This window comes from Mesoplodon densirostris, chromosome 5 (assembly GCF_025265405.1).
Source record: "Mesoplodon densirostris isolate mMesDen1 chromosome 5, mMesDen1 primary haplotype, whole genome shotgun sequence".
NCBI lineage: Eukaryota > Metazoa > Chordata > Mammalia > Artiodactyla > Ziphiidae > Mesoplodon > Mesoplodon densirostris.
The window spans coordinates 85,232,002-85,259,792 of record NC_082665.1 but is presented as its reverse complement, the minus strand read 5'-3'; the positions used below and the strand labels follow the sequence as shown (position 1 = coordinate 85,259,792).

Sequence of the window (27,791 nt, the reverse complement as noted above, 5' to 3'; positions counted from 1 at the left end):
AATGAGGTTTTTAAAATAGGTTAATCACATTCATTTAGAAACAATCTATTCTAGGGCTTCAGAAATCAACTAAGAGTTAATACAAATACGTCGTACGCTTTTTCCAAAAAAAAACGTTAGTCTAAGAAACAAATAAATCTAAACCCTTTCACAGAGGCCAGAAGAACTGATTTCTCAATCCATTAAACTCTTAAAGCACAGGCCCAGCTTTGGCAGATTATCAGAAGTCTTCACTATGCTAGTTAGTTTTGTAGGAACCACACTGTTGTTCACATGCACTGAAATTTTCATAAGTGATTGTGACTAACATACAGTCACTTGATGTCCTGTAACAGTTTCAGTCAACACGTTGTTTGTGGTAGTGCTGAAAAATGCACCCCTAAATCAACTTTATTTTATTTATTTTGTTTTGGCCGCGTTGGGTCTTCGTTGCTGCAGGTGGGCTTTCTCTAGTTGCGGCGAGCGGGGGCTACTCTTCCTTGCGGTGCGCGGGCTTCTCCTTGCAGTGGCTTCTCTTGTTGTGAAGCACGGGCTCTAGGCACACAGGCTTCAGTAGCTGTGGCACACAGGCTCAGTAGCTGTGGCTCGCGGGCTCTAGAGCACAGGCTCAGTAGTTGTGGCGCACAGGCTTAGTTGTTCCACAGCATGTGGGATCTTCCCGGGCCAGGGCTCGAACACGTGTCCCCTGCACTGGCAGGTGGATTCTTAACCACTGCACCACCAGAGAAGTCCCAAATCAACTTTAGAACAGAAGTTAGGATGGGGCAAACCTCTACATGAAAGGTCACACAACTGTCATTACACCCTGTAGAAGAAAGACTTATACAGAAAAAAAAAAAAAAAGATAATAAGCACAGCATTTACCTGATAAAACTAAATAGAATGAGCCTTCTCATGGCCACAGGGTTTCTTCTTGGGGTGAAGAAAATACTCTAGAATTCGATGGGTGATGGCTGCACAACTTTTATGAATATATTAAAAACCACTGAACTGTATACTTTAAAGGGGTGAATTTTATGGTATGTGAATTATATCTCAATTAAAAGAAAACTAACTAAATAAATAAATCTCAAGAAATAAAATACCAGCCAAAAATGAGGAAAGACGTTCTGACATGCCTGCACAATATTTTAGCAGAGCCATTAGCTGGGCCCAGGAAGTTAAGCAAGACACACAAGGCAAGGCTAACACACTGGTGGTTTCAAAGTTAATCTGTTCCATACTTTGATTTCAAAAAGAAGATATATAAAGAGCCTCAAACTCAACCCCCGAATTTTTCTTCTTCTTCTGAGAAGCTGCCTTCTGAAAAATTACCATTGGTTTTCTGAATGTGCCCAGACAAAAGCAGGGTAAACACACTGCAGTCCATTACTTCCAGAAGTGGCCAGTCCTTCAGCCTAATCACGTCGGTCGATGGCAAGAGATGAGGGCCTACAAGTGCACCCAGCATTGTGCAGCCTTCCTCCACCACAGGATTTCTTTCATGTCCCCTGAACTCTATTGAATGTGGAATGCTTTTAGAGAGGACATCTAAGAGATCCGTGTGGCTGAGCCATTTTCCTTTTCTTTTAGTACAATGGACTCCTTTTTGGTTTCAATGGACTTTTACAGTATAGATAAATAAAAGCAAAGAACACATCACCTATTTGCAGAGGAAAAGCTACAAGATCACTCAGTCTATCCATGTCCAAATCTAACAACCCACAGGACTGAAATCCCTTTCCAGGAAATGTGCTTTTGAAAGCAAAAGAAAATAAAAGCATATAAATAAGGCCATCCCTAAGGCTGTAACTGTCCGTCATACCTATTAAGAGTTTACATAAAGCCATAAGGGAAAAACTTTTTTTTTTTTTTGCTAAAAACTGAAGGATAATGGCCTGAAGGGAACATGAGTGGGGCACTGGTAATAGTCTGTTAAGTGTTGACTGCACGAGTGGGTTCAGTTTGTGAAAATTCATCAAGCTATAGAATCATGAGTTGCACTTTTTTTAATGTGTGTATGTCCATAAAAGTTAAAAATAAAAAATAAAATAAATAAAAGGGAAATCGAGTTGCTGAATGAATAGTAAAAACTTCCTTTCTAAACTAAACCAAACCATACAATTTAAGAGTAACGATGATGATGATGATGATGATGATGATGATGATGACGACAACTTCAGCTAACACATAATAAAGCACTATAATGCCAGGCACTATGCTAAACACTTTACCTACACTTCCCCTTATAATGAAATAATATATTCTTGTATTTTAAGAAAGGACTGCACCATGTATGACCTATAAATATGTCTGTCTAAAACCCAATACCTGGCAGGAACTGGTACAACCCGATATTTCGTTTCACAGTAAATTACCTTTGAGTGAGTCTAAATCCCCTATACTGTCTAGAAGGACAGGACCCCTTCACCCACCCGGATACACGTCCACACCCCAACAATGCAGGTAGAGTTTGAAAAGAATTAAACTTCCTGCTGTTTTTCCGCTTCCTCTCCACGGAGGGTAACTTCATGAAAGCTGGACTAGAAAAACAACTGTTTCCAATCCAAACCTCCCTCACTGCTCCATGCATTCAGTCACTCTTATAATTCCACAGAATCCTGGCCTCTTATAATTTGGCAGAAGTCTGGCTAGGCCTGCAATTCTTTAAGCACATTTTTGAACAAGAATCTAAAGTAGTCTTTGCCAGGTACAAGGAGGAAGCAAGAGAATGACCAGTTTCCTTTTTGCATCCTGGAAACATCTTAAGATCAAATCCCCACTCATTTAACTTCAGGAGCTGATGAATTTTGTTATAATGGCATTATATTATAATACACTGCTACTAAAATTTAAATGTTTAAAAACTAGTCATCAAGCACCTTCTATTTGTTAGACACTACAGGGTTCTTTACATCCTTCATCTCAAATTAATCCCCAAAACAGCTAACATTTACTGAGCGCCTACCATGTGCCAGGCACCACTTTAAGTGCTTTACATGTATTAATTCATTTAATGTCATCACAGCCCTATGAGGTGAATACTATTATATTTCTTCTCATTTTTCAAATGAGGAAACTGAGGCGTAGAAAGGTTGAGAAACTTACCAAAGGACACACAATGAGAAGGAGCAGAGGAAAGATCTGAAGGCAGGCAATTAAGTGTGCGAGTTCACAGCCTTAACCACTGCACTCCACTGCCCCTCATCACTCAGAGAAGCAGATATTATCCCCCTGGCAGAGAAGACAATACTGAGTTCAGAGTATATAATTTATTTGCCCAAGGTCAGACAGCTAGTAATGGATGGGCTTGGAATCAAATCCGGGTCTACAGGATATCAATGTTCATGCTATCGAGTTGACCAAAAAGTTTGTTCAGGCTTTTCCGTAAGATGTTATGGGAAAAAACCTGAACGAACTTTTTGGCCAACCCAATATTTCCATTCTCCTCCCGGCCTACTGGAGTGAGTGATAAAATAGAGCTGACACCCAGCTTCTCTGCAGTGAACGAGAATGGAAAGAAAGCCATCTAAGACATCTTCCCCCAACACCACTGCTTTCTTCCTCTAAGCTTCAAGACCTTTTGTATAGTAATGTTTGCTTTTTTCTGAGTTTACACAGCTTTTCGACAGCACAAAGTGGCAAAGAAAAGAGAGCACAGTAACAGGAACACGTGAGCTATAAGTGACTGCAATAAAAAATGAAACCAGGAAAAGCATTTTTAGACAGTTTACTGCAAAAAATTTATAGTAAGCAGACCAACTAAGTCCTCTTATTGTGCATTATGTACAAAAAAGAAAATATTCTTTTTCATACCTATTCTTTAACCAAGCATAGCTTTCATTGTGTTATCCAAGTGCTCTGGATGTGTTTGAGAGAGTCTCTGGGCCCAAAGCCTTTAAAGTTCTCTAGACAGGTTTTCTGCAAAGTCTGGTTCCTGAGGATAGGGCAAGGTTTCTCTCCTTTTGGTGTTATTAACATTTTGGGCTGGATACTTCTTTATAGTGTGGGGCTGTCCTAAATACTGTAGGATGTTTAGCAGCATCCCTGGCCTCTACCCACTAGACACCAGTAGGACAACTTTCTCCCATGCCCCCTGCAGTTATGACAACCAGCAAGTCTTTAAACATGCCATAAGCCCCCCAGGGGACAAAATCATCCCATGTTGAAAACCACTGGGACAGGTCTCCAGTTCTAATAACTCAAGTTATTCTTACTTTTGGCCCCCTTTCACTTGTGTTCTTATCTATATTATTCTCATCTGTACTTGCTGCTTTATAAACACTCTTATTTGTTTTCCATATTCAGACAGGGGCCATGTTTATATTTTTATAGCTCCCACAGCCACAAGTAATTCATTCTGTTTAGAAGGCTCAACAAAAATGTCAAGAAACCGAGGTGCTCAGTGATTCTGAATAAAGAGTATGCAGAGGCTTCCCTGGTGGTGCAGTGGTTGAGAATCCGCCTGCCAATGTGGGGGACGCAGGTTCGGACCGTGGTCCGGAAAGATCCCGCATGCCACGGAGCGAGCGGCTGGGCCCATGCACCACAACTACTGAGCCTGCGCTCTAGAGCCCGCGAGCCACAACTACTGAAGCCCGTGTGCCTAGAGCCTGTGCTCCGCAGCAAGAGAAGCCACAGCAGTGAGAAGCCCGCGCACCGCAACAATGAGTAGCCCCTTCTCTCCGCAGCTGGAGAAAGCCCATGAGCAGCAACGAAGACCCAATGCAGCCAAAAATAAATAAATTTTAAAAATAAATTTTTTAAAAAAAGAGTATGCAGGAGTTCCTTGTACTAGTCTTGCAACTTTTCTGTAAGTTTGAAATTATATCAATATAAAAAGTTACAAAAACATTACTAGAAATAGGGGAGAAAATATTTGCAAATCATTTATCTGATAAGGGGTTAATATCTAGAATATAAAGAACTATTAAAACTCAACAATAACCAAAAATATATAACCTGATTTAAAAATGGACAAAAGACTTGAACAGACATTTCTCTAAAGATGATTTACAAATGGCCAACAAGTATATGAAAAGATACTCAAGATCACTAATCATTAGAGAAATGCAAATCAAAATATGAGCTATCACCTCACACCCCTTAGGATGGCTACTACTTAAAAAAGAAGTGTTGGTGAGGAAGTGGAGAAGCTTGGAACCCTTGTGTACTGTTGGCAGGAGTGTAAAATGGTGCAACCACTATGAAAAATAGTATGGCAGTTCCTCAAAAAATTAAAAACAGAACTACCATATGATCCAGCATTTGCACTTCTAGGTATATAATCCAAAAAATTTGGAAGCAGCATCTCAAAGACATATTTACACACCCACGTACATAGGCGCATTATCACAATAGTCAAGAGGTGGAAGCAACCCAAATATCCACGTTCTACAACATAGATGAATCTTTTTTTTTTACATCTTTATTGGAGTATAATTGCTTTACAATGGTGTGTTAGTTTCTGCTTTATAACAAAGTGAATCAGTTATACATATACATATGTTCCCATATCTCTTCCCTCTTGCATCTCCCTCCCTCCCACCCTCCCTATCCCACCCCTCCAGGCGGTCACAAAGCACTGAGCTGATCTCCCTGTGCTATGCGGCTGCTTCCCACTAGCTATCTACCTTACGTTTGGTAGTGTATATATGTCCAAAATAGATGAATCTTGAGGACATTTTGCTAAGTAAAATAAGCCAGCCACAAAAAGACAAATACTGAATGATTCTATTTATCTGCGTTATCTAAAGTAGTCATTCATAGAAACAGGAAGTTGAATGGTAGTTATAAAAGGATTGAGGTAGACAAAAATGGGAATTACTGTTTAACAGATACAGAGTTTCAGTTTCTCAAGATGCAAAAGTTCTGGAGATCTGTTGCATAACAATGTGAATATACTTAAGACTACTGAACTGTACACTTAAAAATGGTTCTTCAGGGCTTCCCTGGTGGCACAGTGGTTGAGAGTCCGCCTGCCAATGCAGGGGACACGGGTTCGCGCCCCGGTCCGGGAAGATCCCACATGCCGCGGAGCAGCTAAGCCCCTGAGCCATGGCCTCTGAGCCTGCGCGTCCGGAGCCTACGTGTCCGGAGCCTGTGATCCGCAACGGGAGAGGCCACAACAGTGAGAGGCCCGCGTACCCGAAAAAAAAAAAAAAAAAAAAAAGGTTCTTCAGATGGTAAATTTTATGTTATATGATTTTATCACAATTTTAAAATATTTTAAAGAAAAGAAAATATTTTAGAAATTATTTAGATTAAGTTCTCATTCTAAAAGAAGTAGAAAAGCAACCAAAGAACCTTCATAGTACTAATCTTCTCTGATTCCCTGATGAGATTAATCTGATAAACATTTATGGGGTACCCACTCTGTATAAGGCACCAAGGTAGTACAGTATATCTGAAGGGAGACATACAATAACTAAAAGGTAAAAACAGGCATAATGCTAACCCAAACATTCACAGCCATAAGTTCTACCCAATTTCAGGAAGGTAAAAATGTTTTTCAACTCAAATTCAACACTGCCAAAGGGAAATTTACTCAACTGCTTGAGGAAATATCAAGTTTTCATCCTATAAGACCTCATCTTTCTCTGGAATGGTGATTAGTGATAACTGCATGGGTGAAAAGAACCACAAAGCAACTTCTGTTTCCCCATGGTTGGAGGAGCTGAGAAGGTGGTAGCTAACAGAGTTACCTGTTAAGAATTGAGTTACTTTGGTTTTCAACATGATTCAAAAAGCTCCCCAAAGTAGAAAATGTCCATTTTTTACATGAGAAGTCTATAAACTCCTCATGCTGGATGTTTCCTAAAATGCCATTCCTTCTACTCAATAATTAGTGTAGAGGAAACATATATTTTGATGACATTAGGTAGAATAAGATAAAGTTGATGACATTTATTCCTTTCTAAGGTACTCCCACACTATCAGTAAGCTATTTTCTGTTCTGTCATGCAACTTATCTGACACGTCTCTCCTTTGAGTACAAACCAAGAATGTTTGAGTTCCAAATCTCAGGTCTATGAATCACCGTTTCTACACCCAGGCAGCAGAAATTGTTCATTTATATTTCCCTACTCTTTGATACTCACTAAATACTATGTATAATTTTATTTTGCATGATGCCTTTGGGAGGGAAGCTATAGATGGAACTTTTTTTTCAGTTGAGCTCTAGGATGTTCTTTTGTACTTACCTTTGAAAGCTGAGGCATGCCTAATGCCCTAAAATCCGTAACAACCCAACCAAATAATTGAACCACCTTTGGAAGGGCAGACTGAGTTAAAGCAGAGAATGTTGCCTAGCTTCCTCTGAAGAGCCAGCTTCAATTCTCAAAATTCCTGCCTTACAACCAGAAATAGTCACCTGTCAAACTGATGAAAACCACTTGCCTAGGCTAATCTTCAGAATTCTATATATTTAATCTGCATTTTCTTTGGTCATTATTTAAAGGGCTTCTGGATGGACCATACATTGCACAAGCCACCAGAGTTGATGAGAAAAACAAAGAGTAAATACAAGTGAATGGTGTAAATAAATTACTTTATCTCCTCAACTTGATTCCATTCCCATGTACTTGAAACATTTATTACAAATAATCTAAAGTGTTACAAACTGAGTGCTAACAGTACCTCAGAAATAACCCCCATGCGAATGCTCTGCCAAACCTTGTCCTTGCCTATATAAAGACAGTGTGGCACAGAGAAAAGGAGGGCTTTGGAATCGGGGCAGACAAGGGAAAAATTTTCATCCCAGCTCTGCCACTTATGGGCACACAGTAGTCTGAGCTTCAGTTTCCCCAGCTGTAAAATGAAGATAACCACAGCTGCTTCAAAGGACGATGAGGATTCAGTGACAGAGCATCAGTGAAAGCACCTGGCACGTTGCAGCCACTCGACAGTCAGAATGAGCAGGGCCCTGTAGTTTCCAGCTGATAGAATGATAACAAACGCAGTCATACAATTCGGTGTTTCCTCTTCATTTTCAAGGCATCATTATTTCTAGAATTATTGCAAGGCGTTGTTTTTATCAGAATGCAAGCGTCTGGAACAGTGCAGACACACCGGAGAGACTTCACAGAGGCATGAAACCCAAGGAAGTTGAACTCTGGCTGGAGAGGAAAAGTACCTTAAAAATGAGTCATAACACAAAATGTTCAATTGTCTGTCACAGATCATAAGTTCAAAGGAGGGGATGATTACTTAAAGCTGACTTACCAAGCAAGAATCCACAGAAGAGCAGGAAATTGAGGGAGGCCTTGGAATAAGGACAAGACACAGCTATGGGGGAAAAGGAATGAGAAATCTCTCAGAGAATGGAATACAGCTTTTAACAAGTAGCAGCAGTGGGCATGTGTACCCATCAGGTATTCAGGGAATAATAAAGAGACCAATTTTACTGCAGTGCAGAGCTTTGTGTAGGAGAGCAACAGAAGATGAGGTTGAAAAGGTAAAGTAGTCAGGGATGCCATTAGGAGAACTCCACAAATTTCAGAGAAATAAATCATGGTTGGTAGAAATCACAGACTTTTTAAAAGAGACAATGTACAACCCAGTGAGTTTAGAAGAATGATCTATCAGAGACATCAGTGAGTGGATTGGAAGGGAGAGTGACCAGAGACTAAGCGACCAGTTACAAAGCCACTGTCACAATCCTAGCAGGACGTGATGAAAAGCCTGAATTAGGATGGTGGCAGCATGACTATAAAGATGGAGACAGAGATGAGAGGTATGACACAGTCTCACAGACTTGAAGAGGGAAGAAGCAAAGGTGACATGGTAGTTTCAAGAGTGGGAGACTGAGAAAAAGCACCATGACAGAAAGAGACAAGTCTGGAGATGAAATTAATCTATGAACACAGGAGGCAAATTTGGTTTCAGACAGGTTGTTATGGAGGTGACACCGAGAAAGAAAACAATAAGTCAGCATGCAAAGATGCGGACTCTAGATGGGAAGGAGAGCCCTCTGCTCAGAAAGGATGGCTGAATCCATGGAAGCTGCAAAGATTCTGGTGCAAAGAAACAAAATGGCACCAGCACACTGAGTACAGCTGTCCTCAAAACCCAGGTTCATAAGGAAGTGAAAACCTAACAAGTCAGAGGAGGAAAAGAAAAACATAAGTGTGTCACCAAGGCTGGGGAGATGAGTCTTAAGAAGACAAAGGTGGTCAAGAAAGCCAGATCTTACAGAAAAATCTATGAAGATGAGGGCTGGAAACAAGCCATCACACGTGACAGTTATGAGGCCTCTGGAGACCTGCAAAAAAACAGGTTTGAAAAAGAGTCAGATGATAATAGGAAATAAATAAGTAGAAAGAAAGCAGAAGCAGTATCTACAGTCTCTGTTTTCAAAGGCACTTTTCTGAGAGAAGTCTCTTTCAGATTTTTCCTTTGGCATACAAGAACATGTGGTTTTAAGAACATGAAAGAATCTGATAATACAAACTGTCCTTAGTGGTCTCAGGCCCTGGTCTTCTCATCCACTCTCCTTGTTTCATCTGATTTCTTGGTTACCCTGTGCAACCTCTCAACGCCTCTTATTTTTTGGCTATACTCCTAGCCTTTCTCAGTAAGAGAGAGTCATGTCTAATCACTCCTACCCCTTTCACTTCTTATTCTCTTTTTTCACTCACAACATAGAGACAAGGATAAAAGTCAGATTTTACAAGAAAACCAAGATTTAATAACCATCCTCTTCTGTGTTTTCAAAAGAAGACCATCTTCCCAAAAGTACATTAAAAAGATACTCCACATCATTAGTCATTAGGAAAACGCAAACTAAAACCACATTAAGCAACCACTTCATGACTATTAGAAGTACTAAGATTTAAAAGACTGGCAAGGATGCGGAGCAACTAGAACTCTCATACACGGAGGATGAAAATGTAAGATAGTACAACCACTTTGGACTAGCAGTTTAGCCGTTTTTTTAAAGCTAATATACACCTACCGGGACTTCCCTGGTGGTCCAGTGGCAAAGACTCCATGCTCCCAATGCAGGGGACCCGGGTTCAATCCCTGGTCAGGGAACTAGATCCTGCATGCCGCATCTAAAAGATCCGGCATGCCGCAACTAAAAAAAAAAAAAGAAAAAAAAAAGATCCCACATGCCTCAACGAAGATCCCACATGCCACAACTAAGACTCAGCACAGCCAAATAAATAAATAAATAAATAAATAAATAAATAAATAAATAAATAAATAAATAAATAAAAGCTAATGTACACCTACCATACGATCCAGCCATTCTACTCCTAGGTATTTACCCAAGGGCAATGAAAGCAAAAGTCAATACAAATATTTGTCCATGAATGTTCACAGGCAAAAACTGGCATCAATTCAACTGTCCAACATCATGTGAATGGTTGTTCAAATGTTGGTATATCCATACAACAGAATGCTAAGCAATAAAAATGAATTAACTATTGACAGATGCAACAACATAGATGAATTTCAATGATTATGCTGGTGCGGGGGGCCGGGAGGGAAGCCAGGAAGAAAGGAAGTACATACTGTATATTTCCATTTATATAAATTCCATTTACAAAATGCAAACTACCTCTATAGTGACAGAAAGCATATTAATGGTTGCCCAGTGATGGAGGGATTGGAGGACATTGGAAGAAAGGTATTACAAAGGGGCATGAAGAAATTTTGAGGGTGATGGATATGTTCATTATCTTGATGGTGGTGATGGTTTCACGGGTATATATAAAACTCATCAAATTGTATATGTTAAATATGTGCAGTTTACTATATGTCAGTCATATCTAAAGCTGTTTTTAAAAAGGACAGTTGGGACAATCAGCAAAATTGGAATATGGACTGTGTATCAGATAATATCGTACCAATGTTAAATTTTTTTAAATGAAGAAAGTGGATATCCTAATCTCCATTAACAGACAGTCACCATGAAGGCTGGAGATGAGGGCTTCTCTCTGGTAAAGTGGAAACACCACTTGGGCACTCCCACTGTTATCCTATTTTTGAGGGAGAAAAAAAAAAAAAACTAGCTGTCCTTTCCATCAAAGAATTCCCTCTTATGCGATATTTCCAAAACACATGCCTGCCTGTACTCTTTCATGTCTAAAACTGCTTGCATTACATAATCCTTTGGGGATAAAAAATTTCCATCGCTATGTGGCTCTGTGGACCAGAGCAGGGTCTATGGCTCTAATAGGAAAATGTAAAGAGCTTCTCTGGCCACTGTCAGGATCCCAGTTCTTTACTCGCGTGATTTCTTCATCAGCAGCCACTAGGATCTCATAGATACTTAAAATACAAGCTTCCTTTCCAAGAATTCCTTGCTGCTCAAAAAGTCTCATTCTTAGACAAACCCAGGAACAGACATTTATCAAAAGAATTTAGTCCTGAGGTACCATATCAGACACTCAGGAGAGACACCAGGAAAGTGGGAAAGGTCAGAATTCCTGATTGGTCTCTCTTCTGAAATCGCTGGAGAATAAAATCCCCCAGGGTCTCAAGCCATAGGCAAGAAAGAAATAGCAAGTATAAACTACTTCTGTGTATTTATGAATACGAATTACCAGGCTGAGTGCCCATCTCTGTATTCCCATCTAGCGTCAAAGATATGGCTGGCACTTAGATTAAAAATAAAGTATTCAATATGGCATTACAATTATCTCTCTAAAATTAACTGTCAAAATAATCAGGATAAATTAATCTTACTCCTAACTCCAAAAAGCCACATGTTTATTTTGCTTTGTACTTTTAAAACTTTAAGAAACTAAATTTTCTCAAAGTGATCACACAGAAATATATAACATGCTCTCTCTAAAAGAAGTAAGTTCCTGTCGTCACCTGAAAATCTCAAAAATATTCTTCAATTTCTTATTCTATTATCTTACATAAGGTACAGTGAAATGGTACTATTTACAAATTTACACAAATTCAAGATACTCTTTTATATCATTTAAAACACCTTAAAACTATATTTTACCTGCACATACTACATTTTATTCTATACTATATGTTACTTCGGATATTATACATTTATAACTACATATTGCTCTACAGAATAAGAGGTACAACATCACATATACTGTTCTTTACAGTCAATTTGAGGGAACATTCCAGGGATTTTGGCTATACATGATCTTGTCTTTTTACACCAACTTAGGACCTAACCCCCTCAGTATGAGACTCTTCCACAATCAGCTGCCGTTTTCTTACAAGACATGTAGTAGAAATTAGGGCAAGAATCTTCTTGAAGTCCCAGGGGAAAAAAAAGGATAAACTTTACCAAAACCGGCAGAGGTGCCAGGAGAAGATGGCTCCAGACCTTCCACTCCTCTGGAACCAGAAGGAGGGATTCCTACATGCATCTCATCTTGCTAGGTCTTCCACAACCTGCAGAATCAGTATCCTGTAGGTCACACACTATGCCTATTGTTTAGACTACTAATGCTTCCTAGGACATTTTCATGAGATGGACCTAGTGATGACAATTTTTCCCCAAAGAAGAAAAGACAGTGTTCTTTGTTTCATGTAATCAATGCACTCTGGCTTTCAGCATCATATCTACACTCAGTTCTAGTCCTTTCTTGTGACTGTTCATTCTCTATATTACTATCCCTAGAATATCCTTTCTTCTTTGGCTCTTACTTTACCATTGGTTTTCATCTTTCATTATATCAGTAAAGAAAATTTAGCCCTATTGTCCATAAACTGAAGCCATTTCACATTCCCCTCATCTCAAACTTTTTAAATAATCTCAAATACAAAAACATGATAACACCCACTATCATGAGTATTACAGAACATTGTTCTGTTCTAACTAGTCCATTGAGGCAGGAAACAAAAACAAAAAGTATAACTATTTAGAAAGTAGGAGACACAAGTACATTATTTGTAGACAATATGATTGCATATCTTTATGGGGGAAAAAATGTAGTGAATGAATCACCAGAAAAGCTACTAAAATTAAATGGGAAGTTTACTCAGTAAGTACTTCTACTGACTGGCAATAATCAGTCAGGAAAACAACAAAAAGATGTCCTTGTTGTAATCGATTTATAGCAGGAGAGGTAAGGTGAGTACTCTATAGGCACACACAGAATTTATTCCAAGTGCATTCATTTGTCCTACAGAAAAACCTGAAGATTTTAATGCCCTCCCTTCTCCCTGTAGCCGAGACCAGTGCCAGAATGCCCTGCTCTAAAATGTGTACAAAATTTTGAACCTCCCAGGAATCTCCTCTCCTTGGCCTGATTCAAATATTTTTAAACAAAATAATAAAACTTAATGACATTTAATAATTAAGGGACAAAAATCCTACTGAATTTGACCAAATTCATTTTCTGAAACAGGAAGATGGTAAAATAGAAATGGATAGCCAACAAAAGACCAGCTGTGATACTTCCACATTTATCAATAGCATTAACTATACTGAACACACAGTCATATATTAGAGAAAAAAAAACACCTGTTACTCTCCAAACACCCAGGTCCCTCCTTGTTGTGTCTTTAAAGAGAACAGAGAGAAAACCTGAATTATTTAGGAAACTACCTCCTCATAGTTTTTCAAGACTTCCTGGAACCCTAAAATACCAAATTTATATCTCAGCTTCCAGGCAAAGTCACCCCTAAGCCAATTCGAAAATAAGATGGTTTACCCTTTTCTAAAGTCTTCTAAATTTCCCCCCGGCCTTGTCAGTGTTATATACTTTACAGCAACATTCTTCAACGAGGTTGAGAATGTGTAGACAAGAAATGTTCCAGGCTAACTTCTCTGAGCCCCCTTCCCACCTGTGGGGCCCAACCAACAAACATTCCCACTTCCCTTTCTTCTAGATAACAAAACTCTAGTTTCATTCACCTTTCTAGGCTGTCACGGCCTCCAGAGGCAGCTGGGCTCCTCCCCAAACATGGGGTGAATTATGTTGGGTCAGAGTTCATCAGCATGGTGATGGTATTCCCATGGCCAAGCCATTGGTTTAGACACGGACACAATTCTGGCCTAGGAGATGTGAGGGGTAGTTTCTAGGAAGGTTTTCCTCAGGCTTTAAGAATGCAGGACAGGTACAGTTTCTTTTTCATGTCTCTGGATGTAGTTATATAAAGACTTGAAGTCACTGAGCTGCTGAATTAACCGACCTTGGAAACACGTACTTCCAGGCCATTTGTTACGTGAGATAATAAATGTCCCCAGAGTTTAAGCTGCTTCTACTTGAGTATTCTGTCACTTGCAACCAAAAACTTTCAAATAATGCACCACCTAGATATGCAGCTCAAATTTACTCCAGCTGAAGCATTTAAGTCTCTGACAATGGACATAAAAGACAAAACCAGTCAATCTGTAAAACTGGAAGAGGACATTTCCTTTATTGCCAAACTAGCTCTTTACAGAAAGGAGGCATTATTGATTATCTGGAAACATTATTCTGTCTTCGGTTGAAATTATCCTGTATCTCCTTTTTCTGAGATGAGTACTTCTCCCGTAAATTTGATGTACCTATTTAATATGGGGGGAGGAGATTTTTGATTACCATAATCTTACTGATTTACAAATGGTGACAACTTAATCCTAAATTATCTCTGTTGAGGCCAGACTAAAAGAAATAGGCTTAAACCAAAGGGATGTAGTTCACATATAAAGACGATTTTCCTGAGACGATTATAGAGAAAAAAATTCTCCAGGACCAATGTGGAATCTCCTTGATGAAAGTCTTTAAAAATAGATTATTCATGTAGCTGTGAAGTCTTAGGCACTATATTTGGATTACATGACAATTCAAGATCCCTGCCAGGCCTATCTAAAGAGAAAATTTATCTTCTTTCTAAACAGAAATTTAGAAAAACATCTAAGTGTTAAAATAAAAGAGAAGTAAAAACTTCTTAATCCCAAATTCTGGGACAGTTATATTTATCACCTACCTGTGCAACTCAGTTCTTATAGCAAATTCATCTCGTTATACTAAGGATCAAAAAGGTGAACAGTATGATCGAAATCTATGTCTCAATTTCTATAAAATCCTGACAGTGTCAGTTAAGAGGCTTATTGGCCAGAAAATGTCCAGTGACTAATTTAACTAAGAGTTAATTTATTTAATTAAAAAGAGAAATGAAAGCACTTACTAGATTAAAAAGGAAATGGTATATACTTATCAGAATAAAACAGTTTCTGACCTATGGCAATTCTATAACTAAGAGAATAAAAATTCTGTAATGTTTTTAGGTTTAAAACTTTACTGCCCAAGAGTAGTGCTGAATATACACTGTCCTGTTAAAAATACCATTTCAAATATTTAAGATTTATTACTACAGGGCATTAAAGCCCCACTCACATTTATAATGACCAACAATGTTGAAATGCAAATAAGTATTCACTTCTCTAGGGAAGTCATAAGGTTTGCTGCATAATGTGCAGTGGATAACTGGTCTTCGGCTTAGCAACTAAAACACACAGATTATCTGTCAGCTGCTCACACAGGAGCAGAACAAGGAGGGCAACAATGATGGACGGTATAGTAAAGAATGTGAGTCTCAGAAATACAGCCTATTGCTATGGTGACTTACACTTTTGTAGAAATTATAAAAAGGCACCCTTTCCAAGTGATTACAGGCCCAGAGATGCCTAACTTGCAGATTTATATTAAAAACAGATTATAACTAGCCATCACTAAAGACTAGGCTTGACTAAGAGAACAAAGTATTAAGTAGTCTTCTGGAATGGAAACACAAGACGTAGCATCTACTCAAACTAAACATACCAACTCAGTATTATAAACAAATGAAAAGGGACTTCCCTGGTGGTCCAATGGTAAAGAATCCACCTTCCGGTGCAGGGGACTCGGGTTCGATCCCTAGTCGGGGAACAAAGATCCCACATGCCGCGGGGCAACTAAGCCGTGGGCCACAACTACTGAGCCTGCGTGCCTCAACTAGAGAGAGAAAACCCACACGCCACAACTAGGGAGAAGCCCGCGCACCACAACGAAAGATCCTGTGTGCCACAACTAAGACCCGACACAGCCAAAAATAATAAATAAATAAATAAATAAACAAATGAAACAATAGTATTTTGCTCTTTTAAATTTACAGTCATTTATGTATTAGGAAATTATTTTGGCCCTCAAAAAGGGGGGGGGGGGGACAGTGCTTCAGCATAAAGAGAAATTATGCAAATATACACACACTCCTACATACTTATTTTAAGTCAAGCCCTTGGCACTTTAAAGTAAAATATAAATCGTTATTGTTTATTGAGACTGGCTATGTTAATGCCACCATAACATCTATGCAAGCCTTTCATGAGTCAAGAGGCAAAAAAGTCAGGGATCCTCTGTAGTGGGTTAGAGATTCTGCCAGCAAAGAAGGGGAGTGGCTGAGAACGGCTGTTTAAGTGTGAGTCACCACCTGCTCTGACTTCTGACCTCTAATTTTTTTAACTTCAGAACTTTCTCAGGTAGTTATAAGATCTACCTACCAAGGTTCCAGCATAGAGTTTTCAAGAGCAACATGTCACAGGGACATGGGGACACAACTGTCAAAGAAGAAACACCAAGTCTTACTGACTAACACAAGAAGACCAGGCAGGGTCCACCTAACAATGCTATCTGCGCTTTATTGCCCAAATTATGAGATTTGTAGAACTCCAACCAGAAACTGATAGCACAGGCTTTGGAGGTAAATAGCTCTAACTTTGAATCCCAGTTTCAAATCCTAGTTTCACCATCTATGAACTGTGGACAGTCCTTGGGCAAATTACTTAACCTCTCAGTGCCTTAATTTCTACATATGTAAAATGTGGATAACACAGTACCTACCTCAAAAATTGTTATGATAATTAAAATTAGGTAATATACGTAAAGTACTTTAAACACTACCTGGCATATTATACATATTCAATAATTGTCAACCATTATTAATATCATTACTACCAATAATAGTGGTTTCTTTACTTCTCTTCTGATCCAGAAATCCCACTTCTGGAAACCCACCCTGGAGAAATAATCCAAACTACAGTAAAAGCACAAAAACACTTATTACAATGTTATTTATAACAGTGAAAAGTTAGAGGAACCTAAATGTATACCAATAAGGAAGCAATTGAGTAATTTATCAAATATCCATTCAGTAAAATATCACTCCATCACAAAAAAATACGTTAGAAATATAATAAAGAATTAGGGAGCAAAATAACTAAGGGTTTACAGGATTGTACAAAGTGAAAAAAAGCCAAGATTTAAACTATATGTATAACAATGTAAAATTATATTTTAAATGCATATAAAAAAAGATGAGCTAGTAATACACCAAAATCATAACAGTGGATGTGACAGGATAATGAAATTTGGAGTGATTTTTTTTCTTTTCTATACTGTCTATCATGGAGTCATACTACTCTTATAATTTTAAAATTAATTTATTTTTAAATATGTTTAATTTGCTGCAGATTTACTTTCATATTTATTAAATAGGATTATTAAAATGGTAATAAAAGTTAAACCACAAAACTATATTACTGAAGTAGTTCAAGATTAAAGTAGAAATTAGAATAAAACAAATGCTTCAAGTATTAACATTCAAAACTAAAATATCCCTTTTTAAAAATCTGAGTCCCTGACGAATTATGTGCTTACATTTAAATTGAACAGAGCCCAGGGAACATTTTCATCTGAGACTGAATGATATACATATTTTTTTATTTTAAAAGCAGTGTCAAGGAAATGAAATCATTTAAGAGATATGAAGATATAGTGTTGTTTTTTAGTCTTGGGAAAACCATACCTCATAACAAAGCCTAAATTATTCCTGGTAACAAAGTAAAATAGTAATAAATGCCTTTCCATTTGAATAAATCAGATATTACATACAATGTATATTTTCATCATTTTAAAATGTATCCATTTAGATAAGGTATGACAGAAATAATGTTTTACAAATTGGGGAGCTAAACAGTCAACAAACATTTTATGAATCCCAAAAAACATCTAAATATACAGGGAAAAAGGGAAACAAATTTACAGCCAAACTCACACTATTCTCACTACTGTCCAAATTTGCTCTTCTATCAACCGCCCTCTATCATGTTGATGCTGTCACACTGGGGACCCCCACAGCAGTCTTACTACTTCAGAGGGTCTCCAATTCATCCCTTCCCCCTTTCCAGCAATGGCCCACAGCCCTGGGTTTCCCCTTCACTGCTCTGGCCCAGGCTTTCCCAATTGACACCCCACACACACACACCCTTTCTATCTTGTTCATTCACATCAATCCTCTATATAGATTAGGGGAACAGAATTACTAAAGCATGGATTTAAAAGCCATTCCCTTGCTCAGAAATATCCAATGGTTCTCCAATATCTACAGCACATGGCCCAGGCTGCTCAGTGTGGCTTTCAGTGTCAGTGCTGACAAACGTTCCAGCAGCATCTCCAACTCCTCACCTGGGTATACCGTAAACTCCAGGCTAAGGCTCCTCAACTGTGGGTCCCAGCACACATGTCACTGTGTATCCTGTCATTGTAAGTAGTCATAGTTTGTAACCAATAATGGCTCAAGTACCAAAAACTTACGAATTATTTACTTTTTAAACTATGCTAGAAAGGATTCAGGTTTATGCCTATAATGTCTTCTCATGTACCTGCGTTAGAAATGGGGGTGGAATTTCTGCTAGAACACTGTGAACTGCCTATCATTCTGGGTTCCCCATGGAGGTGTGTTACACATGAAATCTCATCTGTCACATGAGTCCACACAGTGGAAAGCTGTTCCAAACCAGGGTTCCTCAAAGAGTGGCATCACCAGAGGCACCTTCCACCTGCGAAGGGAACAAGCAACCTGCCTCACTTCAATTTAATTGGTCAATAGTTAAATTTTAAAAGCCACCTTTCTGTTCATAAAGAGCCAGGGGAGGGGGACAGAAGGACTCTAGAGGCAACCAGAGACTAGAAGAAGAACTTTGTTAGAATCGTTCTACTCCATCAAGATGGAGATAGATTATTAGCAAGTTGGAGGCCAAGAATTTCATTTTATGGACTTTCTACTCACAGTGCTGATATGAAGTTTCTTTTTTAAACAAATATACTTAACTTTAAAAAAATAGATATCTAAAAAACAATATGGGACTTCCCTGGTGACGCAGTGGTTGATAGTCTGCCTGCCAACGCAGGGGACACAGGTTCGAGCCCTAGTCCAGAAAGATCCCACATGTCATGGAGCAATTAAACCGGTGCGCCACAACTGCTGAGCCTGCGCTCTAGAGCCCGCAAGCCACAGCTGCTGAGCCCACATGCCACAACTACTGAAGCCCACGCACCTAGAGCCCGTGCTCCGCAACGAGAAGCCACCACAATGAGAAGCCCGCGCACCGCAACGAAGAGTAGCCCCCGCTCTCCGCAACTAGAGAAAGCCTGCATTCAGCAATGAAGACCCAATGCAGCCAAAAGTGAATACATAAATTTATAAAAATAAATCTATAAAAAACAATATGGGGCCTCCCTGGTGGCGCAAGTGGTTGAGAGTCCGCCTGCCGATGCAGGGGATACGGGTTCGTGCCCCAGTCTGGGAGGATCCCATATGCCGCGGAGCGGCTGGGCCCGTGAGCCATGGCCGCTGAGCCTGCGCGTCCGGAGCCTGCGCGTCCGGAGCCTGTGCTCCGCAACGGGGGAGGCCACAACAGTGAGAGGCCCGCATACCGCAAAAAAAAAAAAAAAAAAAAAAAAAAAAAAACAATATGAAGTATATCATAAAACAGAAGGTACTTAAATATGGAAGAAAAATGAGTGGGCTTCTAGATTACAGCATATGGGGAAAGCCTGCTCTAAACAAATAGAGCTACCTGCCTTTCTTCCAGCTGTGACTGCACTTCACTTCCTCTGATCCATTTTCATACTTTTTCTTCCACCCGTGATGTCATCTTTTCATCCTCCCTCCACCCAATCTGTCTACTGAAATGCTAGGATATAGTCAAATGTCAGTTCCTCTTCAAAATTATCCAAGACTCCCCAAGCTCCCTCAGTCAGGCCACCACTCTCTTGTAGGTGGTCCAACTGCATCTTGTAGTTCTGCTATTTTTTAAAAACTCATCTCTTCAAGTAGACGGAATGCTCCCTGAGGACAGAGAATATACTGATTCATCTTTGGGCATCACAGAGAGCATAACTCTGTTATGCCACAGACTATACAGAAAATGTTGATTTAATTAAACTGAATTTCTAAACAATCTGTTCAGAAGATGCACCATGATCAGCAGTCAGGATCCTACATTCACCTACAAACAGCTGCTAAGCACAGGACAGGAATGGGTTATTAAAGAGAAAGTGCGGGGTTTTCCAGGTGGTGCAGTGGTTAAGAATCCGCCTGCCAACGCAGGGGACAAGAGTTCAAGCCCTGGTCCGGGAAGATCCCACATGCCACAGAGCAAATAAGCCTGTGCACCACAACTACTGAAGCCCGCGCCTAGAGCCTGTACTCCGAAACAAGAGAAGCCACCGCAATGAGAAGGCCGTGCACTGCAGTGAAGAGTTGCCCCCACTCATCTCAACTAGGGAGCCCGTGCACAGCAACAAAGACCCAACGCAGCCAAAAATAAATAAAAATAAAATTAATTAATTAATTTTTTTAAAAAACGTAAAGTGCCTCCCCCTTTTGGGGCAGAAATGTTAATGTGCCATTTTAAACCAAAATAACCTGAATTTTCTCTTAAACCATAAGGCATTTGTCCACACTAAATCTACAGGCTTCTTGTACATCAGTGATGTGGGAGCCCAACATTTACTAACGTCAGTTGTAACGTCTGGAAGGCAGATCATTCATTATGACACTCATAATTTATTTATTTGGAACTAGTATATCTTATTTCAGAGAGGAGCCAATGAAACTTACATAAATACATACACCACAAGATAAAATGACATATCTAAGACGAGAAAGAGAAAAATGGGACAAAGGAAAACTAAATGTAGGAAATATAAGCTGTCCTGGGAGTGAGATTCATGTACCAAATTAATAAAATTCTGCACACTTGCTAGAGGTAGGTCAGAGGTTTGGCTCTAACACTTCTGGCAGCCAACAAACACAGGATGAGCCAATCAGTTACATGATTCAGCATCCTTAAGATAAAAACAAAAAGCTCTTAGAGAACTCTCTCTTCCTTGGTCCTCATAAAGAGGATATTATATACTGTAACAAATAAAGTCCTCAGTGACATCTCTAAAGTTGATTTGTCAGAGAGCTTTGGGAGACCATCCCTCATAACAATCCTCACAAACAAATGCCAGCACACAAGTCAATAAATGCAAAATGACAGAGAGGAAGGAAGAGGAAGGCAATCAGGGCAGGGTGGAGTCCAGGTACACAGCTCCCTGCAGGTCTAGATTTATCAGAGACAGATTTTATTCTATCTAGACTAACCTAAAATCCAGAGGCTTCAGGCATCTAATTCTCTTTGAAATTATAAACAAAACTTTATGTGCTCATGTCCATTTTTCTGGGGGATATGTCAGTAGTTTCATAACATCCTCAAAGAGAAGCATGACTCAAGAAAAGTTAAGAACCACTCATCTAAAGAACTAGACGGTATATATCCTTCAGGCAACCCTCCATAAGCAGTTTGTCTTCTGAGCTTCTGAGAAGTGCTAAGCCTCAAGACTACAGCCCCTGACAAGCACCAGAAGTATAGCTTCTCTCTGATGCGAAGTGTGGAACTCTAAGCTTAAACTGCTGGCCAAGTTGTGTGTCAATTTTATGATACAATGATATATGACCTTTAATACAGTAATGTCCATAAGCACATAGAACACATAACAATCATTCTTCTATATAAGTTTCAGCCATGAACATTGACAAAGGTGCCTCAAACGGTCAGTGATATTTCTTCTAGCTAATATAAAAAGTTTAAAACAAAAAACACATTTTGCCTGTGGATAAAAATTATAGATAAGCACCAAAAACAATTTTCTTAGATAGACAGTATTTTGTAATTTTAAAAATAACCTTTCCACATTAGTTGATACAATCTAAGCTATTTTTTTCCTTTTTGTTATTTTAATTTTCATTGTACAGCAAAAGAGTCACTGCCAGAGCTTTAGACACACACACACACACACACACACTTTCAACCATCCACCCATAGTATGGTGGTTGGAATGTTATCAAGGGCCCAAGGGAATCAAGTAAGGAAGCTGGCCCATAGCACCTCTAAAAAAAACATGGCTCATTAAGCTATCATCCTTCTGGAAGTCACAGCCATCCAGAGTCTGGTTCTCAGCATAACAAGTCTGGAGACATAGCTTAGTCAAAAATACACAGTTGAACATAGCTTTGTCAAAAATACACAGCTGAACAGACTCAAGAGAACTAACTCATGTTAACAACTCAGAAGAGGCTGAAGTACAAGTCAGAATACCAATTTATTAATTAATCATAAAGAATATTCCTTTTCACTAATCAGAAAATTTGCACCTGAAGCCAGGATGCTACTTCCCCAATGCTAGGATACCTGGAATCCTAAATTAACAATCAGTTCACCGGAAGTTAGAACAAACAGTGATAGAGAGTTCGGTGGATACCTAATGAGTTATCTATATCCAACATACACCTTTCTAGTGATCAAAGTTGTGGCTTTCATGTGTAGAGTCTCCTTCCTTCCCTTGGATACTGTTGCCCCAACACTACAGACTTCTTGGTCTCTAAGCTTTCTTCTTCCACATCCTTCTCTCCATCAAGTATTTTCTAGATAGGGTATTAATACAACTGATGACAGTGAACCTCACATGCATTATTATCCGTATTTTTCAGATTAAAAACTCCCAGATAAAGCTGCTTAAGCAACTTGCCCAAGGTCACAGCTAGTTTAAGGCAGAGCACAGATTCAAAGCCTACACTTTTAACCTTACACCGCTACCACTTGCAGCAAATGATGCCTTCAAGGTGTCCTTCCCAGGGCCTCGCACCTTCCAATTTGATTTAAATGACCCTCTTCAGTATTCCAGTAACACCCTAAGCACACAATGACTATAATTTCTGGTACACAGGTCTATCTCTCTCACCACACTGAAACTTTCTGAGAATGGGAATCATGTCTCATTCACCTCTGTATCCCTAGTGTGCTATCTATTTACCTATGTAAATATGCAAACTAATTTGTCCACTGGTTCAATATAAAGCTTATCAAACTGAAGGCCTTGAATAAGCCATGCAAGGAAGGGCACAACTTCTCCTGCCATCAATAAACATCTCATCTAAAAAACAGAATGAAATAGATATACAAGGTAGCTTAGGTTCCTTCTGTATCTAAAAGCACTACCATTGTACATGGGTCCTGATTTTTAATAGCCTATCTTATTAGTTTGAATTATTAGGAATAAAATTAAATTCCTCATCATCTTCCATACCACACTACTACTACTCTCTACATATATGTGTATGTAGAGAGTTCAGAAAAAGCTTCCTCTTTTCTGAAAGGTGATAACTATCATCTACACCAAAATCAAACAGTGGCACCCTCCTCTGGTGAATATTAAAGAAGCTAAACAACACAGAAGACAAGAATTAGATGGTTGGATTTTCTTTGAATGAAAGAAAAAGGAAGAGAGAAATACCTAAGATTATTTGTCATCACATTCCCTATAGCAATTAAATAGCCTTTTTTATAACTCCTTATTTTGCCCTAAAACAAAGCCAGAATGAATGAACTGGCTATGCACTGTAGGATGTTACAGACAGAACAATTGTTCTGTTTTTCAGGGTACTGATAATATTAATTATTTTGCAAACAGCAAGCTTTTTAATATAAGGCACAATGAAACTCATTTCATAGTTTAGCTAACAATGATGATCTCCTTTATTATTTAAAAATTTAACGAAAAGCCCTATACATGTAAAATATTTTTAGCTAAATAAAAGCACTTCGCATGTCCCTTTTCTGAATGGTACATTTGCCAGAATACTGGAAATTTTTCAACCTGAAATCTGTTGGAGTCTTCAATATTCATGTTTTAGAATATCAGCTTAGAAGAAAATTTTAAAATACCCATTCACTTACATGTGCAGGCTCAAAACATGCCAATACAGCACACCCTGACGAGCACAACCCAGAGTTTCACAACATTAATACTACATCCAGACCTTTAAGTTAAGAATAAAACTGTACTTTCTAACACAAGAATCAGATCATCATCTGCCAACAATTTTAATGTAAAGTATATAATAAATATAAGCTTTATTAAATGATTTACAACAGTCGAGGCACATAAAATGAAAATATAGACATTCTGACTCAGGCCAGAAAACAGATCAGCCATTATACTGGCAACCTTATCTTTCAGATATGTTTTTTACCCAAATACACAGCGTCCCTTCCCTCAATTAACTTCACAGCTTTCACCTACCCAAGGAGAAAGGAAAGAACCCCATACTACACAAGAGGCTACAAATTTACAATCAGTGAGAAACCTTCGTTTTGAAACACAGAATATAGAAAGGGCTAGGGTGGATGGAAGATAGCAAAAACTGATTTCAGCTCTACCAAATAAATGTTCCAATCAAGTTTGCCATTCCTGGCAAAGTTGGTTCTACCAGGTAGGTACATACAGTATGTGGGAAAGATTAGCAGAGGGTTGGGTGAAGTGACCTTGTATCAAAGAGAGAATGCAGTTAAGATACCCAGTTGAGAGCGTTCTCAATGTCCACCCAAAATAAAGTCCAAAGAACAAGCTTGAAAGAGAATGATATACCCTACAGCCCACCCAGAGACCAGAAGCGGCAAGAGAATTGAGGGGGGAAAGTTGGATGGGCGGAGGGGGCGGGGGGAGGAGGAAATGATGAAGAAGGGGTGGTGAAGAGGGGGTGCGGGAAGTAAGAAAGTATGCTTTAAAAAAAAAAGTATGCAGCAATGAAACTCTTTTCCAAACTGCCAAGTTTAGAGAGATGGGGTGGCTGGCCTGCTACTCTTTGGAGCACCGCTCTGGAGCCACATTTGCCACTCACTTCGCCTGGGCCGATGCCCAAGGACCAAAGCCAACTCTCGCCCCGACCTCCAGGAAATCTGAGCCCCGACAAGCAATCAGGGTGCCGCAGAAATGCGGGAGGGACTTGAACCGGTCTCTAACCTCATCTCTTGCTCCCACATGAACCCCAAATAAAGGAATTTAGAAGCAGAGAGACGTCTGCGTCCCACGCCGGCCAGGGCGCAGGGGTGAGATCTGGGCACCGCTACCTCTGCGGGGATTGCCACCTCTGCAAAGGCCAGAGGCATCTCGGTCCCGTGCCTCGATCCAGCTAAAAGCAGGCGGCCAGCGAAGCGCTGCTGTCAAGTGGCCGGATTGCACTTGCAAAGTTAATGGAATTGGGAAGAAGTGCAGCGCTGCCCCTCGGGTTCCTCCTCAGGGCGAAAGAGCTGGAAAGGAGTCAGAGCTTCCTTCACCCTTACTAAGTCCTCACTGATTCGGCTCTGCAGATTTTATCTTTTTCCTAACGAGAATCAAAGATTTCTTCCTTCTTTGCGCCTAGCTCGGCCTCAAACCCCAGAACAGGGGCGCTGAGGCCCTGGGCCAAAGTTCACTGTAGAAACCATTAACTCTCCCAGCAAATCTAACACAGTCATTTGCTGGGCTCTGGCCTTGGGAAACCTAATAAATTATGAGGCACGAAATAGGTTATGGATGACCCTTCCTCCCCCACACTGGACCCTCAGTACAAGAGGCCTGGATCCCGCGGTGTTTCTGGTAACTTGGCCACGTTTGGAACTAGTGGCTTTGTCCAGCCCGACACCAGATCATCACCACGCCCCTCGCACTCAGGTGCTACCCAACACGCACACCACGTCCTGTTGTTTACACATACACAAACACACACACACACACTCAAACAAAGCCCCAGAGAACTCCTACCTCGCCCCCGTGCCCGTCGAAGATCCCGAAGATGGACGGATGCGTCTTATTGGCTAGGTCCGTAAGAACTTCAAAGCGGTCCTCCATGTGGTCTCTCCGGCCCTGGATGGAATACACGGCCACATTGTGGCTCTTGAACTCCCAGGTCTTGGAAAACTCGGCCTCCAGCACATCGAGCCCTCCCAGTCGGTCGTTCTGCATTATCTCGGCCACCTTGCCCTTCACCATCTTCACGGCGTCCCGGCTGGACTTGACGATGGTCTTCACCTCGTCCGTGTGGAAGAAGTAACTCCACAGCGCCAAGCTGATGCACAGCAGGAAGAGCGTCTCAGGTCTCAGCAAGAAGTAGCGCATGATGCGACCCAGTAGAGACAGCAAAGTCATTGTATCCTCTATCATTTATTATCACTAGAGCCCCAACCACCAGCAGCGACGCGCGCCCCGAAAGCTCGCCGGGTCCCGGAGCACTGCGGGGACAGCCCGCGGGGAGGGAGGCGGAGCAGCAGCCGAGGGTTAGGGGGAGGAGGCTCACGGAGCCGGGCGGGAGACGGACGAGCAGGCAGCTCCGAGCCCGCACGGTGAACAGAGGCAGTTTCCCTTTTGTCTCCCGGCCTCTGCGGCCCGAAGGCCCGCGCCCAGCACACAGACGTCTGAGCCCGCCGCCCGCGCCGCCTCCCCTCCCTACGCCCCTTTGTGAGGCAGCGGCTGCCGAGACGCCGGCGGTGGCAGCAGCAGTCGCGGGTGCCGGGGCTGGACGAGAGAAATCAAGTTAAAGTTGCGCCGGGCGGGTCTGCTGCGGTGGGCGGGAGAGTTCCGGGGCGCTGCCGCCCGCGCGGCGCCTCCGCGGGTGCCCCCTCGCTGCTCCGGGGAGCGATCGGCAGGTGAAGAGGCGCGAGGCGCTAGAGACCCGCGGGTGAGGGATGCACGTCCCCTTGGTCGCCGCCGCAGGGGAGCGCAGAGCGGGCCGAGCTCTCCGAGTCCTTCAGACACCCAGGGGGCCCCAGAGAATAAAAGTTTTGCGGGAGCCTGGGCAGAGGCGGGGATACGCGGAGCCCGGGGACGCAGCACGATCGGCGCGGAGCCGCAGGCGGCCGGCCGGGCTCTGCCTGCCTCGCCGCAGCACCTCCCAGCTCCGCTCCGCTCCGCTCTGCTTGGCTGTGCTGGGATCGGGCGCTCCCTCCTAGCGCCGCCGCTCGCGCTCGCCCCGCCCAGCGCTCGCTCGCCCCGCCTCGCCCCGCCCCTTGAGCCGGGACTCGAGGCCCGGAGGTGCTCGGGCCGAGCTGTCAAAGGCCGAGGCAAATCGGCGGCGGCTGGCGCGCTTGCAACTGCGGGCGGTCCGGACGAACCGAGGGGGGAGGGAAAGGGCGCGTCTGCAGCCGAGCTCGAGTGGATGGTCTTGTCTGCCTCTTGTGCGAGCTCTCAGGACAATATAATACTGACCCTGGTAGGCTGAACGGTGGTTTCGCGGGATCCACTGCTACCGGCTGGAAAACAGAGGGCCGCACGTGAGCGTCTCCCCCTCCGGCTGGCAGCATGGTAGTGCGGTCCCCGCCTCGCCCAGCATAAGGCAAGCGAGAAGGGACGCACTTCTCCTGGCTCGCAAAGCGAGGCAGAGAGCTCGGACCCTTGGTTTTCTGGGACAGAGGCCTGCCGGAATCTCCCGAGAGGCTGAGAGCGAGCGTCGGGCCTAAACACCTCGCGACGAGAAAAGACCTCCCGAGAGCAGCGGGATGTGAGGACACAGAGCCACGTGGAGGTGCGCTCTGATGATAACCTCGGGAGCGATGAGCCTGGGCTGGCCTCTCTGCGAGCTACACGCCCCTGGAGCGAGGACTTAACCACGAAGGCTTTCCCGGGTCGCCACCCTTCCATAGAGAGACACGGAGCCTCCTAGTGGAGCCCCCGGGCGCTCCTGACCCTGCGGCGGGGCTAGGGCTCCGACTCCGCTGT

General features: G+C 41.5%; 1 protein-coding gene across 1 annotated transcript in view; it reads right to left on the bottom strand.

Annotated features, from left to right (window-relative positions):
* The window catches only part of PPM1L (protein phosphatase, Mg2+/Mn2+ dependent 1L), a 323,624-nt gene extending 296,565 nt beyond the window's left edge, over positions 1–27,059 (bottom strand). Inside the window, exon 1 of the mRNA XM_060099090.1 lies at positions 25,842–27,059. Coding sequence (XP_059955073.1) covers positions 25,842–26,240 — 399 coding nt within the window. The 5' untranslated portion in view covers positions 26,241–27,059. The remainder of the gene's footprint in view (positions 1–25,841) is intronic.
* Between the last annotated feature and the right edge of the window lie 732 nt (positions 27,060–27,791).